Source organism: Anthonomus grandis, chromosome 2 (assembly GCF_022605725.1).
Source record: "Anthonomus grandis grandis chromosome 2, icAntGran1.3, whole genome shotgun sequence".
Classification (NCBI taxonomy): domain Eukaryota; kingdom Metazoa; phylum Arthropoda; class Insecta; order Coleoptera; family Curculionidae; genus Anthonomus; species Anthonomus grandis.
The window spans coordinates 37,458,790-37,475,517 of NC_065547.1; the positions used below are offsets into that span (position 1 = coordinate 37,458,790).

Below are 16,728 nucleotides of genomic sequence, written 5' to 3' on the forward strand. Positions count from 1 at the left end.
TATTTTATTTCTTTGAAGAATTTGATGAAAACGATTTTTTGAAATAACCTGTGATAAATCGGCCAAAAATAAGAACCTCCTAAGCGAAAATATTTTAACGGTGGTTGAAATAATATTTATTTCTTTTTGTAAATATTTTTGAAATTGCATTCCACTTATGATAAACGATATTTTTAACATATAATATTTGTTTTATAACCTTTACCGTTCAATAATGCACTATCTTTACGATAAATTTGATATATTAAAAGAATCCATTAATTATTTGATATTTAATGGTCAGTGTCAGAGTTCGAAAGTACTAATATAAAAATATTATTAAATATTAAATTACTCTATAGGCTAATATCAAATTTTAATTTTAATTATCTAGCAAAGCCATTACAAACTATAGAAAATATGCAATAATATATATTTTATTCATTGAAGATTAGACTTGCGCTTATGAAAAATAAAAAAATGTCTATGCTACATCAAATATTTTAGTTATACATATAGTTATTCAGTAGCCTCCATCCTGTAAAAACGAAAATAACTTTAGGATGATAATATTGTTGTTTACAATGATAAATTATTGTTGATAAAGTGTTTAATACATGTAGTGCCTACCCGAATCTGTGAATTCTACTTCATAAGAGCCAGTTCAACGTTCCAAATAATTGAGAAGGAGAAAATATGTCAGGCATTTTACCAGAAACTTTTGTTCCAGGATTTCACGATGAAGAAGTAGTGAAGAAAATGGTTTATAACGATTTTGGAAATACTGGCTTAAAGGTATCCAAGTTGTCTATTGGGACTGGCGTGTTCTGTTATGCCTACAAGTAAGTACCCATGCAGTAACTGTGACAAATTATTTTTTATCAGGACATCTTAAGGGAGGTTGTAAAATATTAATTATTATAGTGACGTTGACTTAGAACAATGCAAAGAAACCCTAATAAAAGCTCTGAAATCGGGCATTAACTACATCGATACAGCTCCGTACTATGGGCATGGCGAGTCAGAGGAAGTTCTAGGAAAGGTTAGTACCCCGTGCCCCTCTTAATCCTTTCTAAGTCAAGATTTATTTAAGATCCTTGTGGATATTCCAAGGAAAGCTTACTACATCGCAACCAAAGTCGGAAGATATGACAAAGATATTAAAAAGCAGTTCGACTTCACCGCTGAAAAAACTAGACAAAGTATCGACGATTCCTTAAGAAGAATGAAATTGGATTATGTTGATATCCTGCAGGTAGGATTACATACTTTGAAGGATTAAAAGATAATTTTGCAAAATTGAAATTTGTAGGTTCATGACGTGGAATTTGCCCCATCTCTGGACATGGTCTTAAAGGAAACCCTACCAACAGTAGAAGAAATTGTAAAATCTGGCAAAGCAAGATTTATTGGCGTTACTGGATATCCAGTGAAAACTTTGGCGGAAGTTGTTCAAAAGAGCACTGTGAAGTTAGATATGGTGCTCTCTTATGCTAGACTTACCATGTTTGATGATAGTTTGAAGGAATATTTACCCATCTTTAAGGTAATTCTTTTAAAAATAATGGTTTAGTACAAATATAGAATATATTAAACTTACTAAAATTAAATAAGTAGTATCTTAGAGGGTCTTGTAGTTTATTTATTTATTTATTTTATTAGATAAAAGCCAAGAATTTACATTCTATATAGCTCTATGAACTAAGTAGGCATTACAATATATTTCAATAAATCTTCAAATGTCAGCTTTCAAATTTAAACACTAAACATGTCCAATTTATCCAGACGATTCTTAAAACAGTTTACAGTAGGAGCAGTTATGACATCTACGGGTAACGAATTCCAAACATCAAACACTCTATTAGGCAAAAACATTTGACGTGTTTTTGTTTTATAGATCTGTTTTTTTAAATTTTAAAGTGTGACCGCGAAGTTTAATATCCCGATTTCTTTCAAATAGTTCGTTTAGATCACAGCCCAAATAATTATACAGGATTCTGAATGTAAAAATTAAATCACCACGAAGCTTTCATTTATCAAAAGTTAGCAAGTTTGCATTTGAAAGTCTCTCGCTGTAGCTAGGTCACGGCATACGCAAACCATACGTAGATCGTGTAGCGCGTCGCTGCAACAATTCAAGTAAATTTTTGTCGCGCACCAAGTCCGCGCACCAGACGGGACCTGCATATTCAATAATAGGCCAGACAAACGTGGTATACAATTTCATAAAATTGTGGAATGGAATTTTAACAAAAGCCTTTTGCAGCAGATACAACATAGAATTTGCACGTTTCACAATCGAGGCAATATGCTGGGACCAAGAGAGATCCTTCCATAACCAATTTGAAAATATATTTTTGAGATTTTGAGGAAATTATTATGTGTCACTGTCAGATATTTGTCTACCTGCTTTAAAGTGTAAAGGTAATGAAGGTTACGAGGTGCAGAAAAAGCAAACTTTTTCATCAGAAAAACGTATTTTAAATAGGTTTCTCGCAATTTTTTTTGCAAAATAATGGGATTTTTTAAAGTCTGTTAACTTAAACTTCACCTGTTCCAAGTTTCAATCCTATCGATTAAATAGAACAGGTTCTAACATGGGGTTGAAAATATTACACGTAAAACCCTATGACCCGAGATAAAAAAATGCACTGTATATATTAAGTCAATTGATGTGCTGATAGTCAAGTCAACAAGTCATCAACTTTTAAAGTGTCATCAAGTGTTCCTCTATCTAGTTCTTAAAGTCTAGGTATGCTTTAAACATTGTCTCTTTATTTTGTTTGCCGATGATGTAAAGATCTTTATTACCATTGATGATCCTCAAGCTATATAATGCCTACAAAACAATCTTAGCAATTTTAAGAAACCACATATTTTTCAATCTTAATAAAGGCCAGTACATTCAATATACAAAAAAAGACAATCCAGTATTAAATATCTACAAAATTGACGATTTTTGTATAAAAAAATGTACTATAGTCTCTAACTATTAAATTTTGTTGACTTTGGAGTCAATTTTCATTTAAAATTCTCATTTAGTCATAACATTGAAGAAACATAGACTGTAATAATATATTTGCTATAGAACTATTAGACAACTCTTTAATTAGATCTTAATTACAGAACGGAACCAGTGTCAAAATTGAGGTTTTTTAAACTAAATTTCTACAATACATTAGCATTAAATTTTACATCTACCATTTTGCTATAACGACCTACATATCAAAAACGTGCTTTTTGTTTTCAAATTATTGGATGATTGTCATATTGTATCTCCAGATCTTCAGCAATTTTTAAACCTTCATGCCCCTATTATGACCACACGTGAAAGAAATATATTTAAAATGAAAGTAAAATACTTAAATTTTTTTTTTATGAAATTGGGAGACTAATTAAATAAATTAATTAACATTAAAGGAAAATGATTTCACTTATAAATTGGACGCAGTTGACGTAATTTTTTATTTCATTGCCCAGATAAAGTTTGACACTACGTTTTGTAGAACCCTTTTACTAATTTGAAGCGATACCTCTAGTTTGGTTAGCACGTGAACAACCAGTGGAAATTGCATACCGCCGTAAAACAAAAAAGGTTTACAATCAATTATCATTTTTCTAGTGCCTAGAATAACATTATGAATAACCCTTATAATAAATAAACCCACCCCTCACTTAATGGATTCATGTTACATGACCGATTTGGTATTAGTAGAAAGCGATGATATGAACATTCTGTCAAAACCCAACTAATCAACTTACAGTTTAAAATGATGACCTCTGTTAAGGGAAAATCAAAAAGTTAAACAAGTTGACCTTATGTTTTAATAATTTCATCCAAAATTACTTTTTTTTCAGAAATACAACTTAGGTGTGGTAAATGCCGCAGTGAACGCTTTAGGTTTACTTTCCAATATGGGAGAGCGCTCTTGGCATCCCGCTACTCAACATATAAAAGATGTTTGTGCTGCAGCAAGAAATCTCACTATTGTAATTAATATTAATAATAAAATTTCAGAAAATAATATTTACTTTATAGGCAAACAATGTAGAATTAGGTAAGCTGGCGGTTTGGCACAGTTTGCAACAAGAGGGTCCAGACACCACCCTAGTAGGGATGGATTCTGTCCAAATAGTGGAGTGCAATTTGGAAGTTTTACACAAGGGGCTCAATTCTAAAGAAAAGAAGATCTATGAGGAAGTGCTAAAGTATGCCTTCGGTACAATAATCTACATTTGTTATAATTCGAAATTTATTTTAGAATATTTGAAACGAAACTGAAAGAAAAACATTGGGAGAACCACGAAGTAACGAAATACTGGCAACTCATGAAAATTACTTCTTAAGAGCTCAATGTTTAAAAACATATTTTAATGACTAAAATATATATTTTTAAGTATTACAAAGGCATATTTCTACTTTATAATGTATATTTTTAACTTCAAAGCTCAAGAATTGCTCCTTATTTCTATAAAGACATATTTTTCTACGGCAAGTATTCAAATAAAACGTTTTTAATACCTTTCGAAGAAACGCTTAAGGCATTTAAAAAGCATTTTAAGTGGTTTCAATAGCGTAGGATTTGTTTGTTTGCAGCGAAATAGCAACTGAAAGAGCAACCTCGTTTAGTTTTCAGTAATAGTTTTTATTATATTTCGTATTTTAAAAATATTATTTTTCTTTGCTCAGTAAAACTTAAAACATAAAAGTTTTTCTTTATATTATATTAAACTAGTAAGAATTTCCAGTTTATGTAACGAACATAAAAAATTCTCTTTGAAACATTCCTCCTGTTTCTCTAAGATTTCGTTTATATATATTTTTAAGTTAAGTAAACAGAACATTTGGTGATGCTCGAATAAACTCACCAACATCACTAAAACGATTTATTAAACATTTTCCTTTATTTCAAAAAAGTTACTTCTCACTTCTTGAAAGCCTCTGTCATCAACAAACCGAAGTCTCGCTCTTTCGTCCTTTAATTGATGTCACCTTCTTGAATCCGTATTATTGAATAAACGATAAAGCATGGTTGGACAGACCTATTAACACTAGGGGCCGGTAAATAAAGACAATAAAGAATTGATAATAATTTATTAAAATTGAAAAAGAATTTCTTAATTTGAAGCGTGGCACTGCATAGGGCTTACAATCTTTTTTACATTTGGCTCAAATTTACTTGTAGCAATACGTAAAACTGCTTCCAAACTTTCATTTGCAAGGCGGTTTCGACTTTTAATTTTTTGTTTGTTCACATATAAAGGTAGAACCAAATAGGCTGGCACATTTCAGAGCGTTTATGCGCAAGTCTTTGTACATATTTTTATCAATGCAGCGGTAAAAGTTCAGCAAGTCTCCTTCGTTGAATTTGTTGCGTAAATCTTGGTCGTTTTCAATGTCGATAATTTCTAACTGCATTGACTCTGGCGCATTTTCAACTGAAATTGTGCCAAAAAAGGATTGGTGAATATGTCCAACAGAGGTTTCACTTTTTTAAACTCCAAAAATCTGTTTTGAAAAGATTGAATCAAAATATCTAGCTTTTCTACATAACTAAAATTAATCGCAGTTTTGTTGAATTTTTTCAGCCATTTTCTTATAATTAGGAAAATTATTGTAATTTCTAAAATTCAATTGTGATCTGGAAAGTGTCAGCTTGCGATGAAAGGATAATACATGAGCGTAGAGCTGGGATATCAGTTGATTTTTGCCTTGAAGCCGTGTGTTCAAGACATTCAAATGATTTGTAATGTCAACTAAAAAAGCCAAATCACACAACCAATCATGATTTTTAAGTTCCGGAACATCCCTTTGCTTTTCCGCCAAAAATATTCCAATTTCTTCTATTAAATTTAGAAATCGTTCCAATGCCAATCCACGACTTAGCCAGTTTAAATAAATAAATAAATATGTCCTTATTTGGTATCAAATGCACATTACATTACATTGGCCCAAAAAGGCGAAGATTGGCTAAAGCTACTTTTATCTCTTAACCCTAATAATAATAATTACAAATGTTTTAACAAACAAGCAGTAATAGTAATATAAAAATTAACCAAAGAACAAATTGAGAGAAAAAAATTAATTAAATACATTTGTAAATCCGCAGAGAAACTAATTGTGCAATTGTTCTTCTAAGAACAAAGTTTTACAATCATTTTTAAAGCGAGATATTGGAATTGAAAAATTAGGTCTAAATTGATTATAAATTGTTACGGCAATGTAAGTATAACTACGTAAGAAAAGAGCTGTGCTATGGTGTGGCAATGTCAGAGTCTTATATCTCTATCATGAGTCGTATTTCTGGGAATTAATTTCTCTAACAGATATTTTGGCTTTTGGTTTTTATAGAGCCGATACATAAATGTAAGAAAATGAAACTTAAGAAGAAATTACATTTTTAGCCACTGCAATCGATAGATATATATGGACACACGATCAAATTTTCTTAAATTACACACAAATCGACAGCACGTATTTTGTATACGTTGCAGTTTCTGATGGGTTATTTTATCAAGACAAGAATAGTAAACGATAAAACAGTGATTTAAAATAGATAACACTAACGATACTGAGATTTTTTTTTCTTGTCTTAAAATTTAAAATATGTTTGTTAGCATAGAGCAAACGCATACGCAAATAGCACATCTACAAGACAGCACTAATATGTCCTTGGAATCTTTGTTGTAGCATTTGTAACGAAATGCCATCGCAACCTGAGGTATTTGACCGAATATTTCGAATTATTTCATAGACGGTATCTTGATTAACTAAGACAAAACTAAATGTTTTATCAGAAAATTTGTTGCTAGAGTAGTAATTAATTCTATTTTGACAGTTGTTACACTTATTAAAAATATTTATAAAGTAGTTATTTCTTGCATTGGCATCACATAAGGTGGGAGGAAGCTCTGCAATTTCTTTAGATGTCTTAATATTTAAATTACGCAGACCTTGCCAGAAGTTTTTTGATGATTTAGTTTTTTCTAAATATTCCAGATAGGCAACCTTCTCCCTTCTCATAAATGCCACTGCACAGTTACGCATTTCCTTATAATGATTCCAACTTTCGACTGTTTTCTTTTTTTTATATTTGTACAGTGCTTTATCTCGATTTTTGAAAATTAACTTTAAATTTTCCGTTAGCCACGGAGCCGGCGTTTTACTTACTCTGACACTTTTATAGGGTGCATGTATATTAAACAATAAATTAATATGATCTCCAAAAAAACGAACCTTGTCGTTATTGTTATATATACAGGGTGTCAATTTGAAAACTTCCCACCCCTATTATCTCGAAACGGGTTAGGTTTTTATAAAATCGCTAGGACACGTCGATTTTATTATCGAGGGGGAACAATTTTTATGCAGAAATCACTTCGCCTCTTTCAACCCCCTACCCCCCAGAACCTCCCTCTCAAATCTTAAATGGCAATAGGGGTTGAGTGATACCTCATTTGAAAGAACTTTTTATTCTCTACATTTTGGCACCTTATTTTTTAAATTTGAGTGCTGCGTTGCCAAGTTAGGGTTATTTAAACATTATTAAATTACTTATTATTAAATATTATTCCTGTAAGTGTTTTAAATACGTTGAAGCTATGATTTCTATTGGAACGTGTTTGACCATAAAGCGAACCGGTGTATTTCTCACTGAAAGTGTTTATCAATCCGACAAATTCTTTTGGTCATGAAAGATAAACATTTAATTTTTTTTCTTTTTGGTTTATTTTCATTTGCAATGGAATTCGTCTCAATACAGTTCGATGATATGATCCGAAATTTAAAATAGTATTTAGTGAACCTTTCCTACCAGTCAATGTCACTAGGTATTTAAATCAGTTAAAATTTATTTCGATAATTTGTGTGTTATTGTTAGTTACTATGGTATACACGCTTAGGCAACGAATTGAAATGATTTTTATTTATGGCGAGCAAGGAAGATGCGCAAGAAGAACGGCAGAAGTTTTTAATAATAGAAATCCTAATTGTAATGTAAGTCACAGATACATTTTGGACGTAGTAGCTAAATTTAATGAAACGGGTTCAGTTGGAAACAAAAAAAGGGCAAGTCGGCGTGTTTTAAACGAAGATGCTCAAGTAGAGATTTTGGGAACATTCGTTGCAGAACCCACCAATTCTCTCCGTACAGTAGCACGTCTAACTGGAATGTCACATGAAACTGTACGACGAGCATTACAGTTACATAAATATCATCCGTACAAGATGCAAATTTTACAGGAACTTCATGAGGACGATTTTGATAGGAGAATAGAGTTTTGCGAAATTATGTCCAACTTAATAAACACTCGTGCAATTGTGGTAAGCAACATTTGCTTCAGTGATGAATGTACCTTTTTCCTAAACGGCCATGTCAATAGACAGAATTGTCGATACTGGAGTGAGGACAATCCCCAAATTTTCAGAGGGGGTGCTACACAGCGGCCACAAAAAATTAATGTTTGGGCCGGTATTCTTGGAAATGCTGTTATAGGACTGTTGTTTATTGAACAAAACTTAACTGGAGAGCTCTACTTACACCTACTTGAAGATGTAATTGATCCTTTGATAACAACTGAACTGGAAAATCAAGTTGGTAACATTTTGCAAGAAAACGAACTACACTTTCAGCAAGATGGAGCTACGCCGCATTATTTTCGGCCAGTGCGGGAGTGGTTGAATAACAGATTCCCTAACCAATGGATTGGTAGAAGGGGACCGATAGAATGGCCTGCTAGGTCACCAGACTTAACGCCGTTAGATTTTTTTTTATGGGGGCACATAAAATCGGTTGTTTACAAAACTCAGCCTGATGATATCGAAGATTTAAAAAGAAGAATTACAGAGGCAAGTAGGGCTATTCCAAAAGAGGTATTTCAGAATGTTCGGGAAGAATTTGAGAATAGACTTTATTTTTGTTTGGAGAACAATGGAGAACACTTTGAACATCTCTTAAAGTAGATGTGTTAATAAAATAAATTTTAGGCGTGCTTTTGTAAAGACCATAATTGTAACGGCTATGCAAATGTTTAGTAAAAATAATATTAACCTAAATAACATGTTTCGAAGCAAATCATAGCTTTAACGTATTTAAAACACTTACAGGAATAATGTTTAATAATAAGTAATTTAACAATGTTTAAATAACCCTAACTTGGCAACGCAGCACTCAAATTTAAAAAATAAGGTGCCAAAATGTAGAGAATAAAAAGTTCTTTCAAATGAGGTATCACTCAACCCCTATTGCCATTTAAGATTTTTGAGAGGGAGGTTCTGGGGGGTAGGGGGTTGAAAGAGGCGAAGTGATTTCTGCATAAAAATTGTTCCCCCTCGATAATAAAATCGACGTGTCCTAGCGATTTTATAAAAACCTAACCCGTTTCGAGATAATAGGGGTGGGAAGTTTTCAAATTGACACCCTGTATAAAATACTTCTGTATAATACAGTAAATCTCCGTATTCGTTTTCGATGTTATCAAGGAATTGTTTAAATTGTCTGTGATTGAGTCATCGCGATTTTATGAAATTTATAGTCGAAACTAACCACTTTCATGACATTTTGAAATTCAATTTTTTTAGAACAGAGGGCTTCTTGGTGTATATTGCAGTGAAACTGCATGGGATCTTCAGCGTTTATGTTTTTTACTTGCAAATGCTTTTTCAGCAATGAGTTACTTTGCTGAAAAAGCATCGGAATTGACACCAATCATCGAAGGAGCACCGTAAGTCGCAACTCCCGATAATTTTGATAAGTCCAAATCAGTTTTTGAACACTCATCCAAAAGTACATTTCAACTCACATATCGAATCCTTTGGTTTGACCTTTCAATGAACACATTACTAATAACTCTTCTAAGACTTCAAGATCTTGAGTAACACCTCGTATGAATATGAGAAGTTGAGCTGTGGAACTAATATCAGTGGATCCGTCGAGTGCTAATGAAAAAAATGATCAATGATCTTAGTTTTTTCAATTAATTGTTCCGCAATATTACCTGACAAAGACATAATTCGTCTTTGGATTCGTCATACGATTCACTTGAATTTTCTCAAACTTTTTTGCTGCTTCTCCTTTAAAAAATCGCCATCATTGAAGGGGCGTCTCCGCTTTGCTATCATTCGAAAAAAATTATAACTAACTTCTGTAGCTGTTTCTGAATCTTGAATGGGTTTTGTAAACATAGCTTGCTGACCAATAAGCTCCCGTTTTAAAGACAACATTTTTTGCTTTATTAATTCGCCGGTACCTTGGTAAAAGAAGGATGCTGCATTTTATAGTGCCCTTTTACATTATATTCCTTTGCAATCGCAATAGAATTCTTGCAAATTAAACAAGCGACTTTGTTATTCGTACAAAAAAGTATTTCTCAGTCCAAATTTCTTAAAACTGTCGATTTTCATCTTTAACCTTACGTTTTTTACTAGGTCCTGGCTTCTCCATGTTGCGTTCTAATTTTGGGGGGATTAACACAGCACCTAAAAACAATTACAGTACCTACTTAAATTACCCATCCTTTTTTAATTTATCAAAAATAATTGATTAAATAGTATTCCTTAGAAATTTTAATATTTTAATACAGATTTTATATCTGAAATAAAGACGTAGTTATTACAATTAGAGAAATTCTGAAAAAAAAATTGTAATATATTTCTGGAAGAAGACTCTGGAAGCTTCGTGTATCTACCTACGCGAGCAATCGGGAATTCGCGACTATTGCTATCTCGCTTGCTCACATCGCGCTAGAAAATTCTTGATTTCTCTACTATTTTGAACTTTATATAAAGGCGGCAAGCGATGTTACTTGACTTAGCATTTTTGGGCGCTAGATTCAAATTACTTTTCGAACAAATTTTTGTTCAAAATCTGGAATAGAATTTAATATTTTTCGAATGTATGAGAGTATTACTTTTGCTGTCGACGGGCCACCAGTACTCGACCGGCGCGGCGGGCCGCGGTCTGTGCATGCATGCGATAAAGTCAATTATACTCTGTTAAAATTAGGGCGATGACTATAAATGTTAAAAAAGCATTCTTCGACTTTTGTCGTATAAATAAAGGCATTTTTGTATAAGTGTTTTTTTATAGTTGGAGCTTGTGTTTTTTGAATTATCCCTTTCCTTTTTCAATTTAAAGACGTTAATAATTGACAAAAACAGATACGGTGGTTTGGTCGTTAAATCAAATTTCATTGGGATTTCAGCATTAGGTTGACAGTAACAAAATTTGTTAAATTATCTTAGTATGCCAGTGTGCAACATTTAAAAATATTGGAAATAATAAAATTTAATAGTTATATTGATTTTATTAGTACAACGCCAGGGCTGCTGATATGACTTAAAAGCTTTAGACGATTCGAAAAAGCGTGGCATTTCTTCAATCTCAAGAGCTCAACACAATCGGGAGAAAATTTTAATATTTCTTGCTCCTATAAATTATAGCATCAGATAATCATCCACTTATCAGGGGAAGGCAAAATGAACCTTATTAGACTTAATGAAAACAGAAAAAGATACTAAAGAAAAGTAATGCAATTAACTGGTTTAATTAAAGAGTTACGTAAAATAGATTAGAGATTAAGGTCGGTTCTTCTAAAATTTTACGTGACTATCCAAAATGAGCATTGAAAAATATATAGCTGAAGGGAAAAGTAAAAGATTTATGAAACTCCATGAGTACTATAGTGAGAATGAGATGAAAATTTCACATATCCTAAACCTCTTCTAAATTTTGAGCCGCATTACCGTGTTAAAGTTTTCTAAAAAAAATTGTTTTTTTTTCACACGAACTCATTAAAATTAATATTTTTCATATCAGCAAAACAGTCGTGGTGACGATGCTCTTCTGCTCCACTAAAATGGTATGGCGGCTCTTGTTTTAAAGTTTTTGACACGTGTTCATTATCTTTTATCGAAGGAGTACAGTAGCGATTAAATATTGCGATGAATAAGGCATTGATTATCAATCTCGAGTCTTTTTCTTATAGAAATAGTTAGTAATTGGCCGTTACAGAATGAAATACCAATTCTGTTGCCCCTTCATGCAAAGCCAGAGAACACTGTAACCACACAGTGTTCTCTGGAGGTTCCTTTAAGATTGACATAGCAAGGCAAGGAAGGATGGCCTCATATAGCTTAAAAAGATTTGCAACTATGGCACACAGACGGTTCAAGAATGGCCAACACAGGCGTAGTGTATCGCAGCGGCATCGATCAAGGACAAGCTTTCTCGCTCGAAAGACATCTTTCAAGTGGAAGTGTTCGCCATTCTGGAGGTGGCCACCAGGGAAGAAGTCACAGACGAACAGTAATCATTTACATCCAGACTACTTTAAAAGTTAGCTAAACATCCAGGACTTGCTCCAAACTGGTCCAAGAGTGCAGGGATGCGCTGGACACATTGGGTAGGAGGAAGATGGTTCGAGTGTGTTGGGTTCCCGGACACAGCGGAGTGACGGGTAATGAGCGGACGGCCGAGTTCGCGAGCTCTCCCACCGATTGTCTATTCCATAGGGTAACCAAACCCTATCTTGGATTAAGTAAAAGACACATTTTGCTGACTGAGACAACTGGGCATCGAAAAAGACAAGGATAAATTGGAGTAGGAACAGAGGTTGTCGACAGGTCGAAGAACTGCTATCAAATCTAAAGAAAAGCTAGGATAACGTGGCTGCTGTCCTAGCAGAGAGGAATTATAGTATACCTGACCGGAGTCTTTGTCATTGTAGACTCAACCGACATACATACCTTAGGCATGATGGCCGCCAGCCCGCTGTGCCTTAGGTGTGGCCTGACGGAGAAAACAGAATATCATTTTATAGGCGAATGCGAAGGATGGTCTAGGATCAGGAGAGAAACCATGGGTGCTCCCTTCCTGCCACGAGAGGAACTAAAGGACCTCAACTGGAAAGACCATCTCTCCTTTACTAGGAGAACGACTTGCCTACTTAAAGAGAGTCCAAGGCGGTCAGCTGTAATGAGCAGTCAAAGGTTCGTGGAAAGGGACTTTTAGGCATACTTGCCGGACAGTGTTTCCCCAATACTACTACTACTTGTCAATAATTAAGTCATTTAGTATCAGAATCCACTCTGCCACAGACGGGAATTGCAAGACTTATTCATTTATGTTATTTTACTGAATAACACTAGAATATAATGAAGGTCATAATCAAATTTTCCCGTAGTACGTATTCAAAAACTAAAAGTCCCCCTGGAGAAAAGTTGCTCATCATAATACTTGAGATTATGAAGTATATGCACGTCTCGAAATCGAATCTGTCGGCAGCTCTCGTACTATTCGTTTTGCCGCCAGAAATGCCAAGGGCGCTAGCCTCGTAAAACTTTGAAACTGCAATATTATATGGTGACAAAAAGCGGTTTGAAATTTTGGTAAATTAAAGCGGTATTGTCAGACTGGTACAGTTTCCTGGAAGCCAGATCTGTAACTGCGGTAATCATTTTAGTACCGACACTGTAACTCATGACTTATGGTTTTAACTGGATCTGTAGAGGAAATACTATGTTATACGAAAGCAAAAATTTATATACTGCACTAGACGTGACACCGTCGCTTTAATGTATCCGAAACAATAGCGGAGAGCGACGTCAGTGCTGATATGAAAGCCATGATGTTCGGCTTTGACCGTTGTGTTCGCTCCGTAGTTTTTTTAAGAGGAGTTAATTCATCAGAATCGCCTTCTTGCCAGTGGTAGTACTGAGAGTTAGCAAAACAGTTTGCTAGTTCATTAGACATTTCTCGGGTTAGGCGAAAATGTTCATTGTTCTTCACTAAACTGGGGCACAATTTCTTCAAAATAAGCCTTGCTCTTAGGAACCTCAACAAGTTCCAATAATTCCTCCATATCTTCATCGCTGGAGGACAAATGGTCAGACATTATGAGGAAAGTAATAGAAAAGCCAACTAAAACATTAAAAGTTCAAGAAATTATAAATATAAAAAAATATTATACCTACTTACTATTTAAGCTATACAATTTGTTTAGATGCTGGTAATAGGTGTTATAACCCTAAAAAGTTTTCAAAGAATGCTTAAAACCGGAGTTAAAACCAAAGTCTTATACAAAAACAATAATAAACACAACCCCAATACAACAAAAATAAACAGTATAAAAACTCAAATGTCATACTAATAATACCAGCCAAAATCTGGGGACTGCTAGAACCGATTCCGAATCAATAACAAACCGGTTCAAGATGATCCGCGAACGCAGAACTGTTACCGAAAGTTCAGAATTTTTCTCCGTGAACGCAGTTTTACCCAATGCGCATGCGAATAGTCCCTGAACTGGTTCGGAATCGGACCCGCGAACAAAGCTATTAAAGTCAGTGCTCAAATTAATACAGTCCACAATTATTTACACCAGCCCCCTACAGGATCTATGGTAGAGCCTGGGATGGAATTTATAATTTTTATGATAAGATTATGACGTATTACAACCCTTTTAAAAAATGACATTGAGTATACTAAATGCAAAACTCGGTATTTGACAAAAAACGCGAGAGTGATTTTATTTTACATTTTGACAGACTACACTGATATCTAAAAGATATATTACAATATTAGCTGCAAAAGTGCCTATTTACGTATAAAACAGACGTTTACTTATAGAGGATAAATGCAAAACTGTGTATTTGCAATCGCCGTTCAGAAGCAAAACTGGGTATTTTCAATCTACCAATAAGAGCATTAGAAACACTTGTAACGGCCGCATACCACATGTTATAGTTTCATTATTTTTATTTTTAGTTTGTTGCTGTACTTGATAGTATAAACATCGTGTCGCAGTTTTAAGCCGTTAAAATTTTAATTTGTTAATATTAGTTTCGAAAAAAGTGTCTACTACTGTAGGAATGGATACAGTACAACCATGTGAAAAAGGAAAAGGGATAAAACGCGAAATAAATAAGGAGAACTGGAAAAGAAGGAAGATGCAAATTGAAAGGTAAATGCAATGTTTATAATAATATTGTCCAAACCTGCATAACAATAAGTATGCAGGAAAAATTAAATTTTACAAATTATTATAGGTTGGTTTTTTCTTTATTTCAGACATAAGCCACATGATTTGCCTCAATACCCGAAATGTGCTCATAATAAAAAACCAGTGTTTTTGTGTCGGAAACTAAGCATGAGAGACATTCAAAGCTTCCACATGGCGTTATATTCAAATGTTGACAAGGTAAAACAAGACATTTTTGTGCTACAATTTTGTGAGGGTTCAAAACCCAGAAAATCATTAAGAAATCATCATGGACTTTCCATAAAATATTTGGTTTCAACAATAACTAAGGAAAAATTTAGAGTTTGTAAAAAAGCTTTTATCGGAATAACCCGTTGTAGTGGAGACAGGTTGGAAAGAAATGTAAGAAATTATTTGCTTTCTAATGAGTTGCCAAAAGAGCGACGTGGTGGTGATAGGGTTAAAAACAAAAATGACCATCTTAAGGATTTAATTGAGCAATTCAATGAAAATTTGGAATGCAAAATAAGTCATTATCAAAGAAATCGAACTACTCGTGTGTTTTTGCCCTGTGAATTAAATTTTCGAAAATTATACAATATATACAATGTTTACAATTTATACAATGTTTTGTGAACAAAATCCTAATATGGCCATAAAATTGTGTTTTTTTAGAAGATATGTGAATAAAAATTATAATCTAATCTTTGGTACCCCCATGACTGATTTGTGTTCCACTTGTATTTAGTTTGAAGAAAAGTTGAAAGTGAACACTAATGACAAAGCTCAGATAATTTGCGAACAACGTCCATAAGTTGAAAAGCAAAGCATTTTATAAGTGTTTAAAATTAGACAGAGAAGATGTACAGCTTTTTTCTTTTGATTGTCAAAAAAATTTGGCTTTGTCTAAATTGCCAGATCAAAGTGCATACTTTTCTCAACAAATAAACTTTTATAATTTTACTGTGGTTTGTGGCAGCTCTTCAACAAAACTTTCTCAAAATACAGTGTTATCCTTTGTCTGGCTAGAAACTGAATATTGTAAAAAGTCCAATGCTATTGCCTCAGCTATACATACTACGCTGAGAAATTTTGATTTTAGAGAAACTACAAACAAAATTTTACTTTTTGCTGATGGATGTGGGGGGCAAAATAAAAATAGCACCGTCATGGGGACGCTAGCATACTGGCTCTGTTATGAGGCACCAAAAACCATTAAAATTATCGAGTTTACATTTCCAATAGTTGGCCATTCATCCATTCCCCCAGATAGGGTTTTTGAGTTGATCGAACGCGAAATTAAAAAAAAAAAGTGTGATAATCAATCGCCACAAATATGAGCAGATTATTCAAAATCATTCAAGGGTTCTTAGGCTAAGTCAAGACTGGACAATTCTTGATTGGAAAAACGCAGTGTACCAAGTAATAAAAAAGCCTGCCCACCCAATGACACTTTAAATTTAATGAAAGTAAACGCTTCGTATTTACACGAGAAGGTAATAGCACTCTATTAAGAGGAGAAGTGCTCTATAAATCTGATTTGGGTGTGTTTAAGTCAGTTGTAAAGAGATGAAAAACCCCCTTCTCGTTTAAAGCCTGAACAAATTCCTACTGGGGTGCATTGCTTAAAAGGAGATAAGTCTCTGGTTTGGACTGGGCTAGCAATCCAGAATTGGAATTTTACAAGGATCTTGAGAACGCAGTTCATAATTACCAATAGAGAGGAGCTGAAGAAGACCAACAAAATGAAAATAATAATGTGGTCATTGA

The 16,728-nt window shown here is 33.6% G+C and overlaps 1 protein-coding gene and 1 long non-coding RNA gene across 2 annotated transcripts; one reads left to right on the forward strand and one right to left on the reverse strand.

Annotated features, from left to right (window-relative positions):
- The first annotated feature begins 547 nt into the window (after positions 1–547).
- LOC126750547 (uncharacterized) lies at positions 548–4,386 on the forward strand. Its single transcript, XM_050460188.1, has 7 exons — positions 548–821; positions 904–1,021; positions 1,073–1,234; positions 1,292–1,525; positions 3,838–3,969; positions 4,019–4,188; positions 4,242–4,386. The coding sequence occupies exons 1-7, from the start codon at positions 676–678 to the stop codon at positions 4,324–4,326; spliced, it is 1,047 nt and encodes a 348-aa protein (XP_050316145.1). The 5' UTR covers positions 548–675; the 3' UTR covers positions 4,327–4,386.
- A 5,022-nt stretch (positions 4,387–9,408) lies between these two features.
- On the reverse strand, positions 9,409–16,534 carry LOC126750280 (uncharacterized). Its single transcript, XR_007665659.1, has 3 exons — positions 13,956–16,534; positions 9,976–13,898; positions 9,409–9,916 (listed from the first exon to the last, which is right to left on the reverse strand). It is a non-coding gene; the product is annotated as an uncharacterized LOC126750280 (long non-coding RNA).
- Positions 16,535–16,728: the final 194 nt, after the last annotated feature.

Coding starts and splice junctions, on each gene's coding strand:
- LOC126750547 (XM_050460188.1), top strand. CDS start 676: ATGTCAGGCATTTTACCAGAAACTTTTGTTCCAGGATTTCACGATGAA. Junction 1,235..1,291: donor ATTATGTTGATATCCTGCAG/GTAGGATTACAT, acceptor TGAAATTTGTAG/GTTCATGACGTGGAATTTGC. Junction 1,526..3,837: donor AATATTTACCCATCTTTAAG/GTAATTCTTTTA, acceptor CTTTTTTTTCAG/AAATACAACTTAGGTGTGGT.